The following is a 14,443-nucleotide window of genomic DNA, read 5'->3' as shown; positions in this document are numbered from 1 at the left end:
TATATTTTAAAATAACTTCCTATCCTTCTTAGCTTCCCAGCTAAAACTGTATATCTGCAAGCATCTCTCTACTTCAAAGCTTTCCCTTGGTACAGGAGGTTTGTTCAGTGTTTAAAACTGGTATTACTTATAGTGGCTATATTATATTCCTGTATTATGTCTAGAGTAGGAAGATCTACTTCCCTTTGCCTCTCCATTTTGTCAGAAAGACCATATTTTATGTACCATTTACTCAGTATCCTGTTCTGACTTATGATGCATTAAGCCTCTGGAGGGCTGCTCAAACATTAAAAAAGCATTTTTTAGGGAACATCTTTATGTCTTGCTTTGTATGATTTTTATTTCTTCCCTCTACTGTTACACAGTTTTTAATCCACTTTCTTATGCCCATCATTGATTGCTCACTGAATATTATTATACTTGATTGTTATGCTTTTCATTATTTGTATTTCTCTCTCAATGTGATATTGTTTCTGTTTCAGATCAGGATTTACGATAGCTAAAATTGAGCCAATGGGGATTTTCCAGTTTGATCTTAATTCAAGATTAGTTTCAGTTGAAGAAGATGTCCAGGTAGTCAGACTACATGTCCAAAGATTGTTTGGTTTTCAAAGTAATCTCACAAAACTGACATATCAGACCATTCCAGGAAGTGCCAAACCACTAGAAGACTTTATACCCATCTACAATGGAGAGCTTATGTTTTTCCATTTTCAGACAAATGCAGTGATAGAAATATCAATAATTGATGACACTGTGTCTGAAATACAAGAATTTTTTTTTGTAAATTTGACTTCTGTGGAAATTCTGGATGTTCAGCCTGTGAACCTTGACTGGAGTCCCCGTTTGCATCCAGCTTTCAGTGTTGCAACAGTTAATATCTTGGCTAATGATATTCATCATGGGATACTAAGTTTGGGGCCAGAGTTCATTTATGTGGAAGAAGATACAAACAGCAATGCCTCCAACACAGCAGTGCTTCAGATCAGAAGGACCAAGGGATTTACTGGTGATATTAAAATTACTGTTAAAACCTTTGGGGGAGTGAGTGCACAGAGTGGAGTAGATTTGTATCCTTTTGGAAATATTTATGGAAAATCAAATTTCACATGGGCAATGGAAGGAGAGGATTTTGAAGAACAGACAATCTCTCTGACTTTGCTGGATGGAGAAACTGAAAGCCAGGTGTCCATAAAAATTTTTGATGATGATGAGCCTGAAGGACAGGAATCATTTTATGTTTTCCTCTCAAATCCTGAATATGGAGCTCAGATTGTGGAAGGAAAGGATGAACATGGATATGCTGCTTTTGCAATAGTAATTATTGCAGGTAATTATTTCCCCCAGGAAATGAGTAAATATATTTGAATTAAATAACAGTAAATGATTTTATATTCTCATGGCAATCTTTGTGTAAAATTGGAATTCTATATGATAATAAACAGAATATTCTATTCCCAAATCTTACATTTTCCAGATAAGAGGAAGCATCTAATGCACAAAGCATCCCACTTAGCATCCCTTAGCAGTGTAACTCAAAATACATATATAGGTGCTGCTTATCTCTGTTTTTGTCCTTTATGAAGGCAGAATGCTGAATGAAACACACGTGTGGCGGGTCAGAGACAGAGATGACCACACACCCGATGTTCATGTGGCAACAGACAGCGCTTAGTGGTTCAACCCCTCTTTAAAAAGGGAGTTTGACTGGATAGTTCATTAGTCTGATCATCTGATCTTTTAACACAGCCCAGCTCCCGGACAAGTGAGATACCTGCAGCTGAGGATGGAATATAATTAGTTGAGGTTCCTGTCTGTCAACCCAGGGCTGGTTTATGAAACCATGTGGGTTTCTTATTTATATCTGAATTAACTGCCCAGTACAAGCCAGCTTGTACTGTAGCATACTGTGACATCTCCTTTCTTTCTTTATTAAAAATTGCAACCTGCTCTCTGTCACCCATCTGCAAGGGCCCTTTGCCAACCAGGTGAAAGAAGGCAGCATAGGGTTAATTTGCATGAGGCCATGGTTCACTGGAGCTGCAGCATGCATATCTAGGAGTTGTTAGTCAAGAACTAATGTTCTTTCAGGCTAACATGTCACAGGCTGTTTTCTTAGCAGTTACAAGTTACAACTTATCTCTAAAAACAAAAAACTCTTTAACCCATAAACCATTTAACCCTTAGAACTGTTAGAGAAAAACCCAACTACTAGAAAAACAATCTGTAAACAGAAAAAATAGTTTGTAAACAAGAAAAAAATATTTGTAAACAAATGAAGTCCTTATATGAACTGTCACTTCAAGAGTCCCAGAATTCTATGAGTGAGGTTATCAATTGTTCTGCTTACACGGCTCTGTGATGTCTGTTGAGAGGTCATCAGGAGGATGTTGCCTGTGGTTCCAAGCAGGCATAGTACAGGCTGGATACATCTGGCAGGTATCCCGTGTGTCCCATTGTCTGTTGAAATGCTCTGATATCTCTGTCCCTAGGTAATAAGATCGCAAGGACCCCACTGGGGAGGAGGTTTCTCACCATAACCTTGGGTATGAGCTGCTGAACATCACAGGATGATGCTAGTGATAAGAAGTAATTTAAGTTAACTAGATTTTTGGTCTTTTCTAATACTGGTATATGTTTGATTGAAAGACATGAGAACATGATAACACCTAGGACTTAAAGCAGGGGGTGTAGATTCACTACAACCTTTTTATAATTTTCTTTGTTTTAATAACTAAAATAGGAACAAAACATGGACTTTTGAACATTAATAAGGTAAGAGTTACTGTTGCCTAGGGTCTGCTACTGCTGAGAGGCTTCTTTTTCTCAATGAGGACTTGAAAGAACCTCTTCCAGATGAGGCTTCCTTGTTCATCTCAAACATGATAGCATATTTTAGTATATTTATAGTATATTTTTCTTTTACCTGCCATGGCTTGATTAGGGCCAAGAACTTGGTTGGGAAAGGTTTTCCTTAATTATATTTTAAAAAACAAGCTTTTGTTAATATCCACTGCAAAAAATCTTTAACATGAACAACTTAAAAATAATTAAAGAAATATAGGCATTTTTATTTTTGTCAGTTATTATGGTAACTGTGCAAGTAATGTACTTTTCTTCCTTTTGTTAGAAGTTAGAAATTTGTTACTGACTTCAATAGGTGAATTTTAGCTTTGAAAATTATGACAGGTGACAAATTTTCAGTTAGAAAACTTGGCAACTGAATTTTCCTTACGACATTAGTAAGTTAGAATTTTAGTGTTTGCTTTAATGGATCTAGAATGTTAGAACAAACAAATTCTTTGAGTTTTTTAGTTTGATGTAGTTTGTATGCTGCTTGAATTGTGTATATAATTAATATTAACAAGTTTTTTATTATAAATTCTAGGATATATTGAATAAACAGTTGTCCATGTTTGAAACATAGATGTGATACCTTCCTAGTAACTGTAACAGAATTGGCTAAGAGACCTATTAATTTTGGTTTCAGCACATGTAAACAATAATTACAAATATTTTACTATGAATTCTAGACATACTCAGCAAACAGTTGTGCACACTTGTAATCTTTTTGTGACATCTCCATTATAACTGCGATAGAATTAGTTAACATAGTTATGTTATATGAGTCAGTTTCAACCTTAGCACATGTAAATGTTGCAGTCCTCCCTCTTGAGGGAGAGGCTATCAAACTAGCCTGATCTCATTCATTTAGTATCAGTTTGTAAGAGTCTGTAGAGAATGAGAACCTTAGTAGAGTTAAAGCAGTAGCAGGCAGGGCAGCTCTGGGGCTCTTCTGAGTTATGTGGGGTGGGAACACATCACTGCCTATTTTGGTATTGTTTTGGCTGGTGCTGTTAAGTTCCTTTGTTTGCTACTTCACTGCCCACAGGGAGTTGCTGAATTTCCGCCGGGCTTGGTGAGAGAGTGGGCTGCTCTTGGCCTCCAAGTGATGGCTGCGCCATGCGGCCAGCACCACTTTTTCAGGCAGCTTGATTGCTGTTGTTCCAATGGAACCACACCCCTGCATGCCTTTTCCTTCTGCCTTTTGCTTGGCAGGCCCCCTACAGAGGCTTTTCTCATACTCTGGGAGGCTTTCAATTGATGGAGATGTAGAATAGCTTGGAGAGGCTGCAGCAGTGGCAGGATTGGGCAGGGCTGCCAGCAACAAAGCAGTTGTAGTGTCCTCATGACATTCTGCAGGGGGACAATGCCTTTGGCTTTCTCTGCTGGTATCCGTTGTGTCCCTTGCTGGCATATATTCCAGGGAAGGCTGTAGCACCAACAGAGGTGGTGCGGTAAGGATAGTGTCCCTGCTCCCAGGTATGACATCTCCAGCAGTGCCTGGTGATGTATTTCCCAGGGTCGGGGGTGGGGCCACACCCACTAGAGGCGCAGCTATGCTCCATGGAGGTTGGACTGGGGGTGCCTCACCCCTCAACCTAGCTTTGGAGCTCGGCCACTTGGTCTCAGGAGGAGGCAACCCTGGTGCGCATGTGGTAGTGGAGGGTGCCAACATGGCAGCAGAGTGGAGCTGGAGTGACCCAAGGCAGTGGCACAGCCTCTCTGTGCAGCAGCTCGGTGCAGGCGGTGAGAAGATGGCTCTGGGGAACAGATGACAGTGCAGGATGGACCCAGGGTGCTCAGCCATTATGATGATGCAACTTAAGCTGGGACAGCAGCCTCGCACAGTTGCATGGAGGACTGGTATCTCACAAAAGTCTGTGGTGCAGCCACAGGGCAGCTCAACTGGTGCAACAGCTCTGTGTAGGCACGGAGCATCCCAGTACCACCGGAGCGGCACAGCCCGCTGGGGCCATGGCAGACTCCATTACTCCATGTGACTCGATTGCGTGATCTGTTTAGTCACCTCCCTGGGCATTGTCAGCAGCTGCGATGTGAGCAGTTCACGGATTCTCTGTTTGCCAGGATTCCCCCACTCTGCTCTGGGCAGTGCTGCTCACTGCAGTCGCTTGGCAGTGGCCAGTCGCAGTTCCACTGCAGCAGAGCATGTTCTCACAGAGGCTGGGGCCATCTGGTGCTGGTGCAGCAGCGCACAGAAAAATGGCCCAGCACATCTTAGCAGTGTGGCATCTCCCTGCCACTTTGCCTTGTGGGGGAACACCCCACCAGCAGCGTGTCCTGGTGTGGGGTGGCCCCCTAGCTCTGTGCGAAGGCAGAGTGCCCAGTCGGCATATTGCCCCTGTTCGGGGTAGCTTTTCAGCTCCCCATGGTGGTTTTGCAGTGGTCTGTGTCTGCTTTGCCTGTCCTCCTTCTCCGCTCATTATTTAAATATTTTAAAAAATCCAGGATTATCTTCCATGGCCTTTTAACACCCATGGCTGTGTCATTAACAATGGAGTCTGCTGCAAGTATATTTCATCCAGCCTGCTCCCAATTTAATAAATCTAATGTGGTCCCTTTGGACACATCCAGTTAATGGCTTTTGCACCATATGAGCAGGGCTAGCACGGCCCGCTTGTTGTAATTCATCCCTCTTTTTTTAAGAGAGAAAGTCCATACCTTCAGAACAGGGTCTTCTGGTGCAGAAGTCCAGGGCCTCATAGTCTCAACAGTGATTCCAATCCACAAAAATGGCACACTCTGCTGTCTACAGCAGATCTTGCAGCAATTTTCTATTGCCCATGGTAATTCCACCACTATACCACTCTCTCTCCAGCTTTCTCCAGCTATCATGCTGTTTGCATTAGTAGCCTTTACCAGCTTTCTCCAGGTCTCCCCAGTTCTGAGCACAGAAAATGGCTGAGTCACATCATATTGAAGGCTCTATGTTTAACATGGGTGTGTTGGCTGGAGAAAGAGATAACCACACACCCAGTGTTTGTGTAGCAACAGAGATAGTTTATTCATTCTACTCCCCTTTATAAAGGGAGTTTGACTGGACACAGCCAAGCTCCCAGACAAAGTGAGATGTCTGTATCTTAGGATGAAATATAATTGGTTGAGGTTCCTGTCTGTCAACCCAGGGGCCAGTTTATGAAACCATCTGGGTTTCTTATTTATATCTGAATGAATTGGCCACTATGAGCCAGCCTGTACTGTGAGAGCTGACCATAAATATTTTTGTTAGAGATGGAGTAGCATTGCAGGCTCATTTGTTTTTTTGCCATTTTCCTGGTTCCAGCCCTTCCTCCTGGGATGCGAGATTTCCATCTCAGTAGATCCGTGACTTCCAAATTCAAAGAATAAGTGGGATACCTTATGGTACAGACCTGTGACTATCAGAAAAGTCACCAATTAACTTATGGTATGAAAATGAAAGTGTCCAGGATGAACCTGTTATAGAACTTCTGGGTTTGCTCACAGTATTGTATAAATGATCCTTTCTCACAGTACACTAGGTCTGCATTCAGACCAAAATATTTTCTATAACTATAAATATTGACCACTTCTTGACAGTTTGTGGCACAAAAAGATCACTGCCTTTTTTTGCTTGGTTTGTTTCTAAAGACCAGATGATTTGTATTTTTCCACTTCACGTACTTTGCTTTCTCAGGATCCAGGATATTTTAAACTTATTTTAATTTTTCTTTTTACCTGTTTGTTTGTTGGTTTGTTTGGTGTTTTTTTTTTTTTTTTTTTTTGGTTTTTTTTTTCCCTTTCCTAACTTAGTCTATGAAACATGATTTTGAAAAAGAAAATATTATGGGACATATGAATACAGGAAAACATAGTTCCTACTGATACCATAAGATTACCTAAAAGAGGAGAGACATAAAAATTTACTGACCTACTATTTAAATCATGCATTATGGCAACAGTGCTTGATGTGAGACAGTGAGCATAAGTTGAAATGAGATTTAACCTGGGAATTTTTTTCTATTGAGTGAAGAGAGCCAATAGCACAGGTTACCTGGGGAGGTCACATGGTGTCTCTCCATCCCTTGAATTTTTTTCAAGCCCCAGACCTCTGAGATTTCTGGTCTGGTTTCAGAAATAATTCAGCTTTGAAAAGGGTGTTGGACTAGAGACTTAAAGGGGCCTTTTAACCTGAATTACATATGAATTCTGTCAGATGTATTTCACATACTTTGTATTTTTAACTTAAGTCTTTCTCTTTTACAATGAATGGAGTTTGTACCAAGTAGAATAAACAGTTTCTGTTTTCATTCTTTGGTAGTATGCAGTTCATATCTGCTGTGTAGTCATCCTCCGCTTCTGGCAATGGAGGACAGGAATTAGCATACTTAGTCACTAAGGAAGAGTTTTTCTTTCAGTCACCATGCTACTGTGAGAAAGTGATGACTCCAATTTCCCCTAGTTTTTAGATATCCTGTCAGGCTTACCAACTGAATATAAACTAATCTTATCTGCAATATAAATTATGTTTTAGAAAGAAGTTGGGCACTGGAACAAATTTTAGGCTAACTCAGTTTAGTCTAATCAAGAAAGTAAGATCCAACATTACTGAGAGTTTTGTGTATTTATATAGTCTCAAGAAATCAGTGTTCTAAGTATTCTAAGTTCCACGGGTATTGAGAACTAGGATTAAACTGTGCTGCTAGATGAGTGTAGGAAGTAACCAAGATCATATACAAAACCAGATCATATGAAACACGTTCTCTTCATGTGCATTATCTGTAGAATTTACCATGGAAGTAACCAGTTCCCTGGGTATGCATGTTAACTGTCACATCACTACTCTCATGCCTGTGAGGACAGGCAATGATTACAATGGGTCAGCACAGAAGAAAAGCGGGTGACAAGTCTTAAGTGGAAAATCTTCTACCGCAGTAATGGGAGTGCTTCCGAATATAGCCAGACATTAAGACATTGAATAAGGGGCAACACCTGTTTACATACTCTAAAATGGAACATTCTAGCAATATTACAAGCAATCATAACGGGGCCATGTAACCCATATTAGCGTGGTAACTCCCATGATCCTGTTGGAACAAATTTAACTCTCCCTAACTTGAAACAATGTCCCCAAACTTAGGGTGTTGCTTTCCATGGCTTCAGCTTGATCCTGGCTATGGCTGGCCAGCCCAGGCCACTGGACCCCACAGTTAACAGCAGAAGTATATGTATACACACACGTCAGATCTGAGCTTGTATCGAATACCACAGATGTGTATTAATATGCTCTAGAGTTATACCCACGATACAAAGTGCCATAAAGTTGGAACATAAGACAGCATATTAAGGAGAAGGGTTAAATATCGTTGTGCATGCACATAAGCAAATGCACAGTTTCTCTTGATCTTATTATATATATTGACTTTTAGTAAGTACTGGGGTGGAAGTATATTGCCTTTTCAATTCTAGAGTAAAATCATCACTGTCTGCAAGTCCTTTTAGAAGCATCACTGCTTTTAGAAGCCATATTTGATTGAGCACTGTGAAGACATTAGTTTCCCTTCATTAACACTGGGAAGTTTTGTCTTCCACTGCTGTTTTTCTGTTTTTACTTGCAATCCCTTGAGAAAAATGTGGTGTTTTGCAGCTCACTATTTCCACGTATAGAAAAGCTGATGTAATAATCTATTAAAATGGATGTATTCACCCACATCATGCATAGGATGAATAAGAAAGCTTAAATTACATTACTGTAAGCCCATCTTTATCACATTACCTACTTTATATGTTGAGGCCCATTTTTGTTCAGACATAATGTTTTAAGATTTATGATAAACATTGCTGGAGTGAGTGCCTCATAAGGATATTGTAAGCAAGGCTTTTGAGATTGTTCTGGAAGTTACTGTAACACTTTGCCTCTTGAAGTCAAGGGACACAGAATTCAGTCAGTTTGTTGAATGCTGCTGTAAATGCAAAAATGGTGCCAGGACTCTCCTAAGTAATTTACTTCCAAAAATAGTTTTTATTATTCTAGTGGTTGAAATAAAATCTAGAAATTCTAAATTCTAAATTTGAAATTCTAGAGTGTAAGAGTATAAGAGTATATTCTAGAGTGTGAGAATAGAAATATTAAGAGAATTGAGGAGTTCTGAAATAGTACTTTACAGCATGCTTTTGATACCTGACTATTTGGAGTTTTAGCAGTTGTGCATATTAAAAGTATAATTTAGTCTCAGCCTAACTTTCTGGCTTTTTACTTTCATGGACTAATTCTTACACAGGAAGCGATCTCCAGAATGGCATTTTGGGATTCATTCCAGAAGTACAAAGTGGCCTGATACTTGATGAAGACTCAGAAAACAGAGAAGTGCTGCTGACTGTTGCACGACAGCCAAACAGGTGCAGGCAACAGTGGATTCCAGTGCTCTTCCCACACTCTATAATATGTTGTCTTGAATCACAGGAGCTACTGTTAATGGAAGAGGTTTTCATCACAGAGTTTTATAATAAATGTTTCCCTTTCAGCTCCTTCAATACCTTCACAGATTTGGCAATGGGGCATTTAAGTTATGAATATAATTAGGTCTGTCACTTTATGGGCATAAAGTAGAAACATAAAATAACTCAAATGCATTTTATACTGTAAGTCAGCAAATGTGAAGGTTTTGCTTAAGGTAAAGTATTTGCACTGCTAAGGGTGTAAATAGCTATGAATATTACAAAGAACAATTAAGAAGTTATGTGTCAGTATGCTTATTTCTTCACTTTTTTCCTAATTAACACACAAATATATACTATACGTTTATGTGTACTTAAAATAAATATGCTCAAGTACAGTAAGTTCCTTATACTTACAGGAACATCCCTACTTTCCAAGCACCAGTGTGTCTCATTCAAACAATTGCATGCTATCTGAAACAAAAATTAAGAAGAATCTGGGTTCCCATAATTGCTTTATTTTCTTCTCCTGTTACATTTTTTATACTCTAAATAGATATTAAAGGCAGAAATTTAAATAAAAATAACTATTTTTTCATTGTAAAACAATTGATATCATAATGATAAGTTTTGAATTATAACATGAAAGGTATATTATGTCTGTGGTTTATGTTTCCTAAATCTGTTGTGCTCTCCTACAGTACATCCATACACTTCTCTTTTGCTTATAGGGCTTTTGAAGATGTGACAGTCTTCTGGCGTGTGACCTTTAATAAAACAGCTGTTGTCCTTCTGAAGGATGGTGTGAACTTGGAGAATGAACTTGTATCTGTGCTAGGAGCCACAACCTGTGTGGCCGGTCAAACAGTGTGCAACATCTCCATTGAAATAAAACCTGATCATGTAAGTAGTTATTGCTCTTTATGTACACCATTGAAGTGCAATTTGTCAAGATGAAAAAACTTCAGAGGAACTAATGATTAGTTTGAAGATAGTAACTTGATACCTGCTTCACTTCTCTGGAACATGTTTATTTATAGTCTTCCACTGACTCCATCGTGACTGGTAAAAAGTTGGGAAGCAGATAAATATTTAGCTTGAAGAATAAATTACAGATCTTCAGTTTTTATATAGCAGTAAGGGAAAAAATGGAGTTGTTTCAATGAAATATTTGATCGTATACTCTCATCCTTCACACAGTAAGTTTTTAATCTATAAAAGCATTTCTTAAGGTGGTTTATGGAAAACATTCTGTAATATCTCATTGCCCAAAAAAACCTTTGCATCTAAGTTTTGTGTAACTTTATATTCCTAAATCTAGCACAATGATCTGTGAAAACTCATAAAAACTGCCTAAGAATCACTTAGTGTCTAAAAATCTGTCTCTATTCACATCCACCTTGTGAGTAGTGAATTTATTTCAATTTAGGAGCCTCCATCCACTAAATTGAATTTGTCTATGTCTAACAGCCTTGCGAGACTCAGCTGGCACTCTAAATACAGACATGATTGTATTAACACAAAACACAGTATTCAGTAATTTTTTAAAAGAGCAGGAAAAAATACTTTAGTGTGAATACCTAGCAGTAAGAGTAAGCCCTTAAGAAAGGAAGGATTAATGTTTGCCATTATTTTAAAGTTGGAGAGTTTTAAATTTTTCTAAGAAATTATCCTAGCACACAGGCTATTGACTAAGCTGGGGTCTGGGCAGTAGAAAATCATTAGATGGGAAGATTTTAATGTTTTTTTTCTGACTCAGTTAGAGAAAATACTGCAACATGTTATATGTGTGAAATAGGGATCTCCTATTTAGGAAATAGGATGCATTCCCTTAGTTCACTTAGAGGGCCATTTTCCTTCTCCTTCTTCAGATGTTCTCTTTGCATCACAGAGCCAATGAATAGGTGTATAGGGCACAGGCTGCCCTGCTAAGTAAACTAAGGTTGTGAACCTCTTTAGACCAAAGAAGTGATATCAGTATTTAATGGCAGCAGTGCAGAATTTGCAAAGACATGAAATTGTGCCATATGAAGCAAAAGCCTGTGCCATTCCAGCAAGTGCTACTGGATGGCTAAAGCTGACCATTCATTCCAGTAAAATTGCGCCTGACATTAGTGAAGAACATTTCATTTAGAGGACCACTTAACAATTTAATTGAAAACATATAATATTTATCCCTCCAAATATTTCCTAATTATTCTTGCAGTTCTTCTTTCACAAGTTACCTTGTAAGTTAGTAGTAAACACATTAAAAAATGCAGTAACAAATACATTAAATAAGTATTTTACATTTTTGTAGGATACATTCTAGCTTTCATAAGTTTTACTTCTTCAGCAGTGCTGAGTTTATTAGCTAAAAATCCTAGAATTAAAGTAGGATTTCAAAGAATTCAGAGCTGAAACACAAAGCTTTTTTATATAGTGGGTTGGCCCTGGCTGGATTCCAGGCACCCACCTAAGTGGGTGCTCTCTATCACTCCCCTCTGCAGGTGGGCATGGGAGAGAAACTATAACAAGTGCATTCATGAGTTGAGACAAGGACCAGGAGAGATTGCTCACCAAACACCATAATGGGCAAAACAGGCTCAAATTAGAGATATTAAATGATTTTTTTTTGCAATAATGAGAAGTAAACTAAGACCTTAAAACATCTTCTACCCTCCCCTCCCTCCGTCCAACTCTACCTCTTCCCCTGAAAAGCAAATTGAGTTGGGAAATGGGTGTTATTTTAATTTCCTCACATATTGCTCCTGCTGCTGCTCAGGAGGAGTTTTCCCCCTACTCCACCGTGGGGTCCCTCCAATGGAAAGCACAGGCAGCAGTTCTCTACAGGCTGCTGCAGCATGGTCATCCTTCCACTGGGTGCAGTCTTTCAAGGGCAGGCTTGCTACAGTGTGTATCTCCCTAACCCTAACCCTAACCAGGAAGCCTATTGTGGGCTCCTATTTTTAAATGTTACATCTGTGTTGTAGGTACAAAATAAAAGACAGAATGTCATATTGTAAACTTAATACTGCTGCCTTATTTTCGATAAGGAAACAAAGTTCCACAGCCTGTATTTTCAGAGTGAAATATTTCTCTATATGTGAGGTATCACAAAAGTCTATCAAATAGTATAGTCTAAGCTCTGAGATTTTAAATAAATTCAGTTAAGTGTGCAAATCTACTGAGTTTTTAATTTATTGTAAAAACATACATAGACATACTAGTGTCTAAATGTTTAAGTTGTATGTAAAATGTTTTTCAGAACTTTAACTGAGTTCAGTACTTGAATACAGGAGAGTTATTATGCAAATTAATTGAATTTTCAAAATTGCATCTTTAATTCTGTGCTATATTTTCAAAAGTGAGTAGGTAGGTACATGCCTTTTTGTAAGGTAAAAAGAAAATGAAAGAGCAAATTCTTCATAAGTTGTATATCTATGTAAATCAATAATACGCAATATGGCACTCTTGCAGAGTTTGCTTTAATTTATGTCAAATTTACAGCCACAGTGCTCGCATTATTTAAATATCTACTTTAATACAGTAAGTTCTGCATGAAAATCAAGATTTAATAATTGTGTCTCACAGAGTGATGCTCATTGCAGTAATGTTTTTATGATATATTTTATTGTACTTATTGCACATTTCAGGAAGCATGCTTGTGGTAAGTGTTATTAAAGTGATCCATTGTACATACAAAGTAATATATAAATATTTATTTAAAGCTGAAAGTTATTAGTAGATCTTAAAATGATATAAAAATCATCACTCACTTACAGGTACCAGAATTTGAAACTTATATTTTTGTTGAGCTGTATGCTGTAAGCGCAGGAGCTGCTTTGAACAATAGTGCCAGATTTGCTTTTATAACTATCCTGGAAAGTGATGCTCCTCATACTTTAGTGTATTTTGCTGTGGGATCTCGATTTGCTGTGGCTTATAAGAAGACAACTTTAATCAGTCTGCAAGTTCTTAGAGATTCTAGTACATCAGTAACCACAATGGTTACCTACAGTATGCAGGTAAGACTTATTACAGTTTAATTTATTTTTATATCTTTTTCTGACTTTTAGGAAAGCAGATTTACAGCTCTTCAGGGAGATAGTCAGAGGGGTTCCTCTGGGAGACTGCCCTCAAATACAAGGGAGTGGAACAGAGCTGACAGATCTTTAAGAAAGTCTTCCATCATCACTCATAACTGCTTTTTGAAAGAGGACTTATTTTTTACTGATTTTGGTTTTACTCACTTAAAGTGTGTTCTACAGCAGGTGGTTTTGAACAATTGCATCTGTCGTATTACCTAAAACTCTTTTGGTTTCTTTAAAGGAACTTCAAAAACCTGAACCTATTGGACAGACCTTCATATCTCCAGCTGTAGCAGGACAAGACTTTGTCAGATCTGAAGGTTTATTGACTTTTGAACATGGACAGAGAAGTGCATTCCTGGATGTGACCCTGACTCCAAAGACAGGATCTTTAAACCCATTTCCTAAACGTTTCCAGGTTGTACTTTCTAATCCCACAGGTGGTGCCAGGGTAGATGATGTGTATGGTATTTCTAACATCACCATTGTCTCAGATTTGGACTCCTTGACAGTTTGGGGACTGATTGATCAACTTCATCAGCCTCTTGATGACACCATTTTACACAGAATCCTTCAGAATCTAAATGTCAAAGTGGCTACAGAAACTACAGAAGAGCAACTTACTGCTGTGGTGCATATAATAGATAAGGTAAATGCTTCCTGTTCATTCTTAAATGACCAATGACATCAATTAGAGTGTAATAACACAACAAGGTACACATCTATATATATAAAACAAGGCAGATCACATCCACAGCAGTGACTCAGAAGCACAGACTGCAAAAGTGGAAATTGTGAAGTTCCACAATCAAGGAAGGAGTTTGTCTGCCACTAGTTAGGAGGTGGCAAGAAATCAGAAATCAAATAGGTTGAAATGAGCCATCAGTGTTAATTTTGCATACATACTTATAGCTCTAGATTTTCTACTCTGAAATTCTCCTTTTGGTGCTGTATTTCATAGAGCTTATTATGTTTTCTTGACTCTTGGGTAACACCGTTGTTGCTTTTAGGCCTGGCACAACTCCTGGTTGTATCTCTAAGTGGACTGCAGTTAAGAAACAAGAAAATCCTACCTGGGCCAGCTGGAGTCTACTGTAGTCTTAACCAAGCATCAG

The 14,443-nt window shown here is 38.5% G+C and overlaps 1 protein-coding gene across 8 annotated transcripts in view; it reads left to right on the top strand.

The window, feature by feature from the left end:
- ADGRV1 (adhesion G protein-coupled receptor V1) overlaps window positions 1-14,443 on the top strand; it is a 253,088-nt gene that overhangs the window by 106,106 nt on the left and 132,539 nt on the right. For all 8 annotated transcript variants that reach the window (XM_085566958.1, XM_085566953.1, XM_085566955.1 and 5 more), the window contains 5 exons: window positions 483-1,330; window positions 9,102-9,219; window positions 9,990-10,161; window positions 13,023-13,265; window positions 13,570-13,977. In XM_085566958.1, the coding sequence (XP_085423084.1) occupies window positions 483-1,330; window positions 9,102-9,219; window positions 9,990-10,161; window positions 13,023-13,265; window positions 13,570-13,977 (1,789 nt within the window). The remainder of the gene's footprint in view (window positions 1-482; window positions 1,331-9,101; window positions 9,220-9,989; window positions 10,162-13,022; window positions 13,266-13,569; window positions 13,978-14,443) is intronic.

The sequence above is a fragment of the Lonchura striata genome, chromosome Z, assembly GCF_050655825.1.
Source record: "Lonchura striata isolate lonStrDom1 chromosome Z, ASM5065582v1, whole genome shotgun sequence".
NCBI lineage: Eukaryota > Metazoa > Chordata > Aves > Passeriformes > Estrildidae > Lonchura > Lonchura striata.
This window is presented reverse-complemented; position numbering and strand designations above follow the sequence as displayed.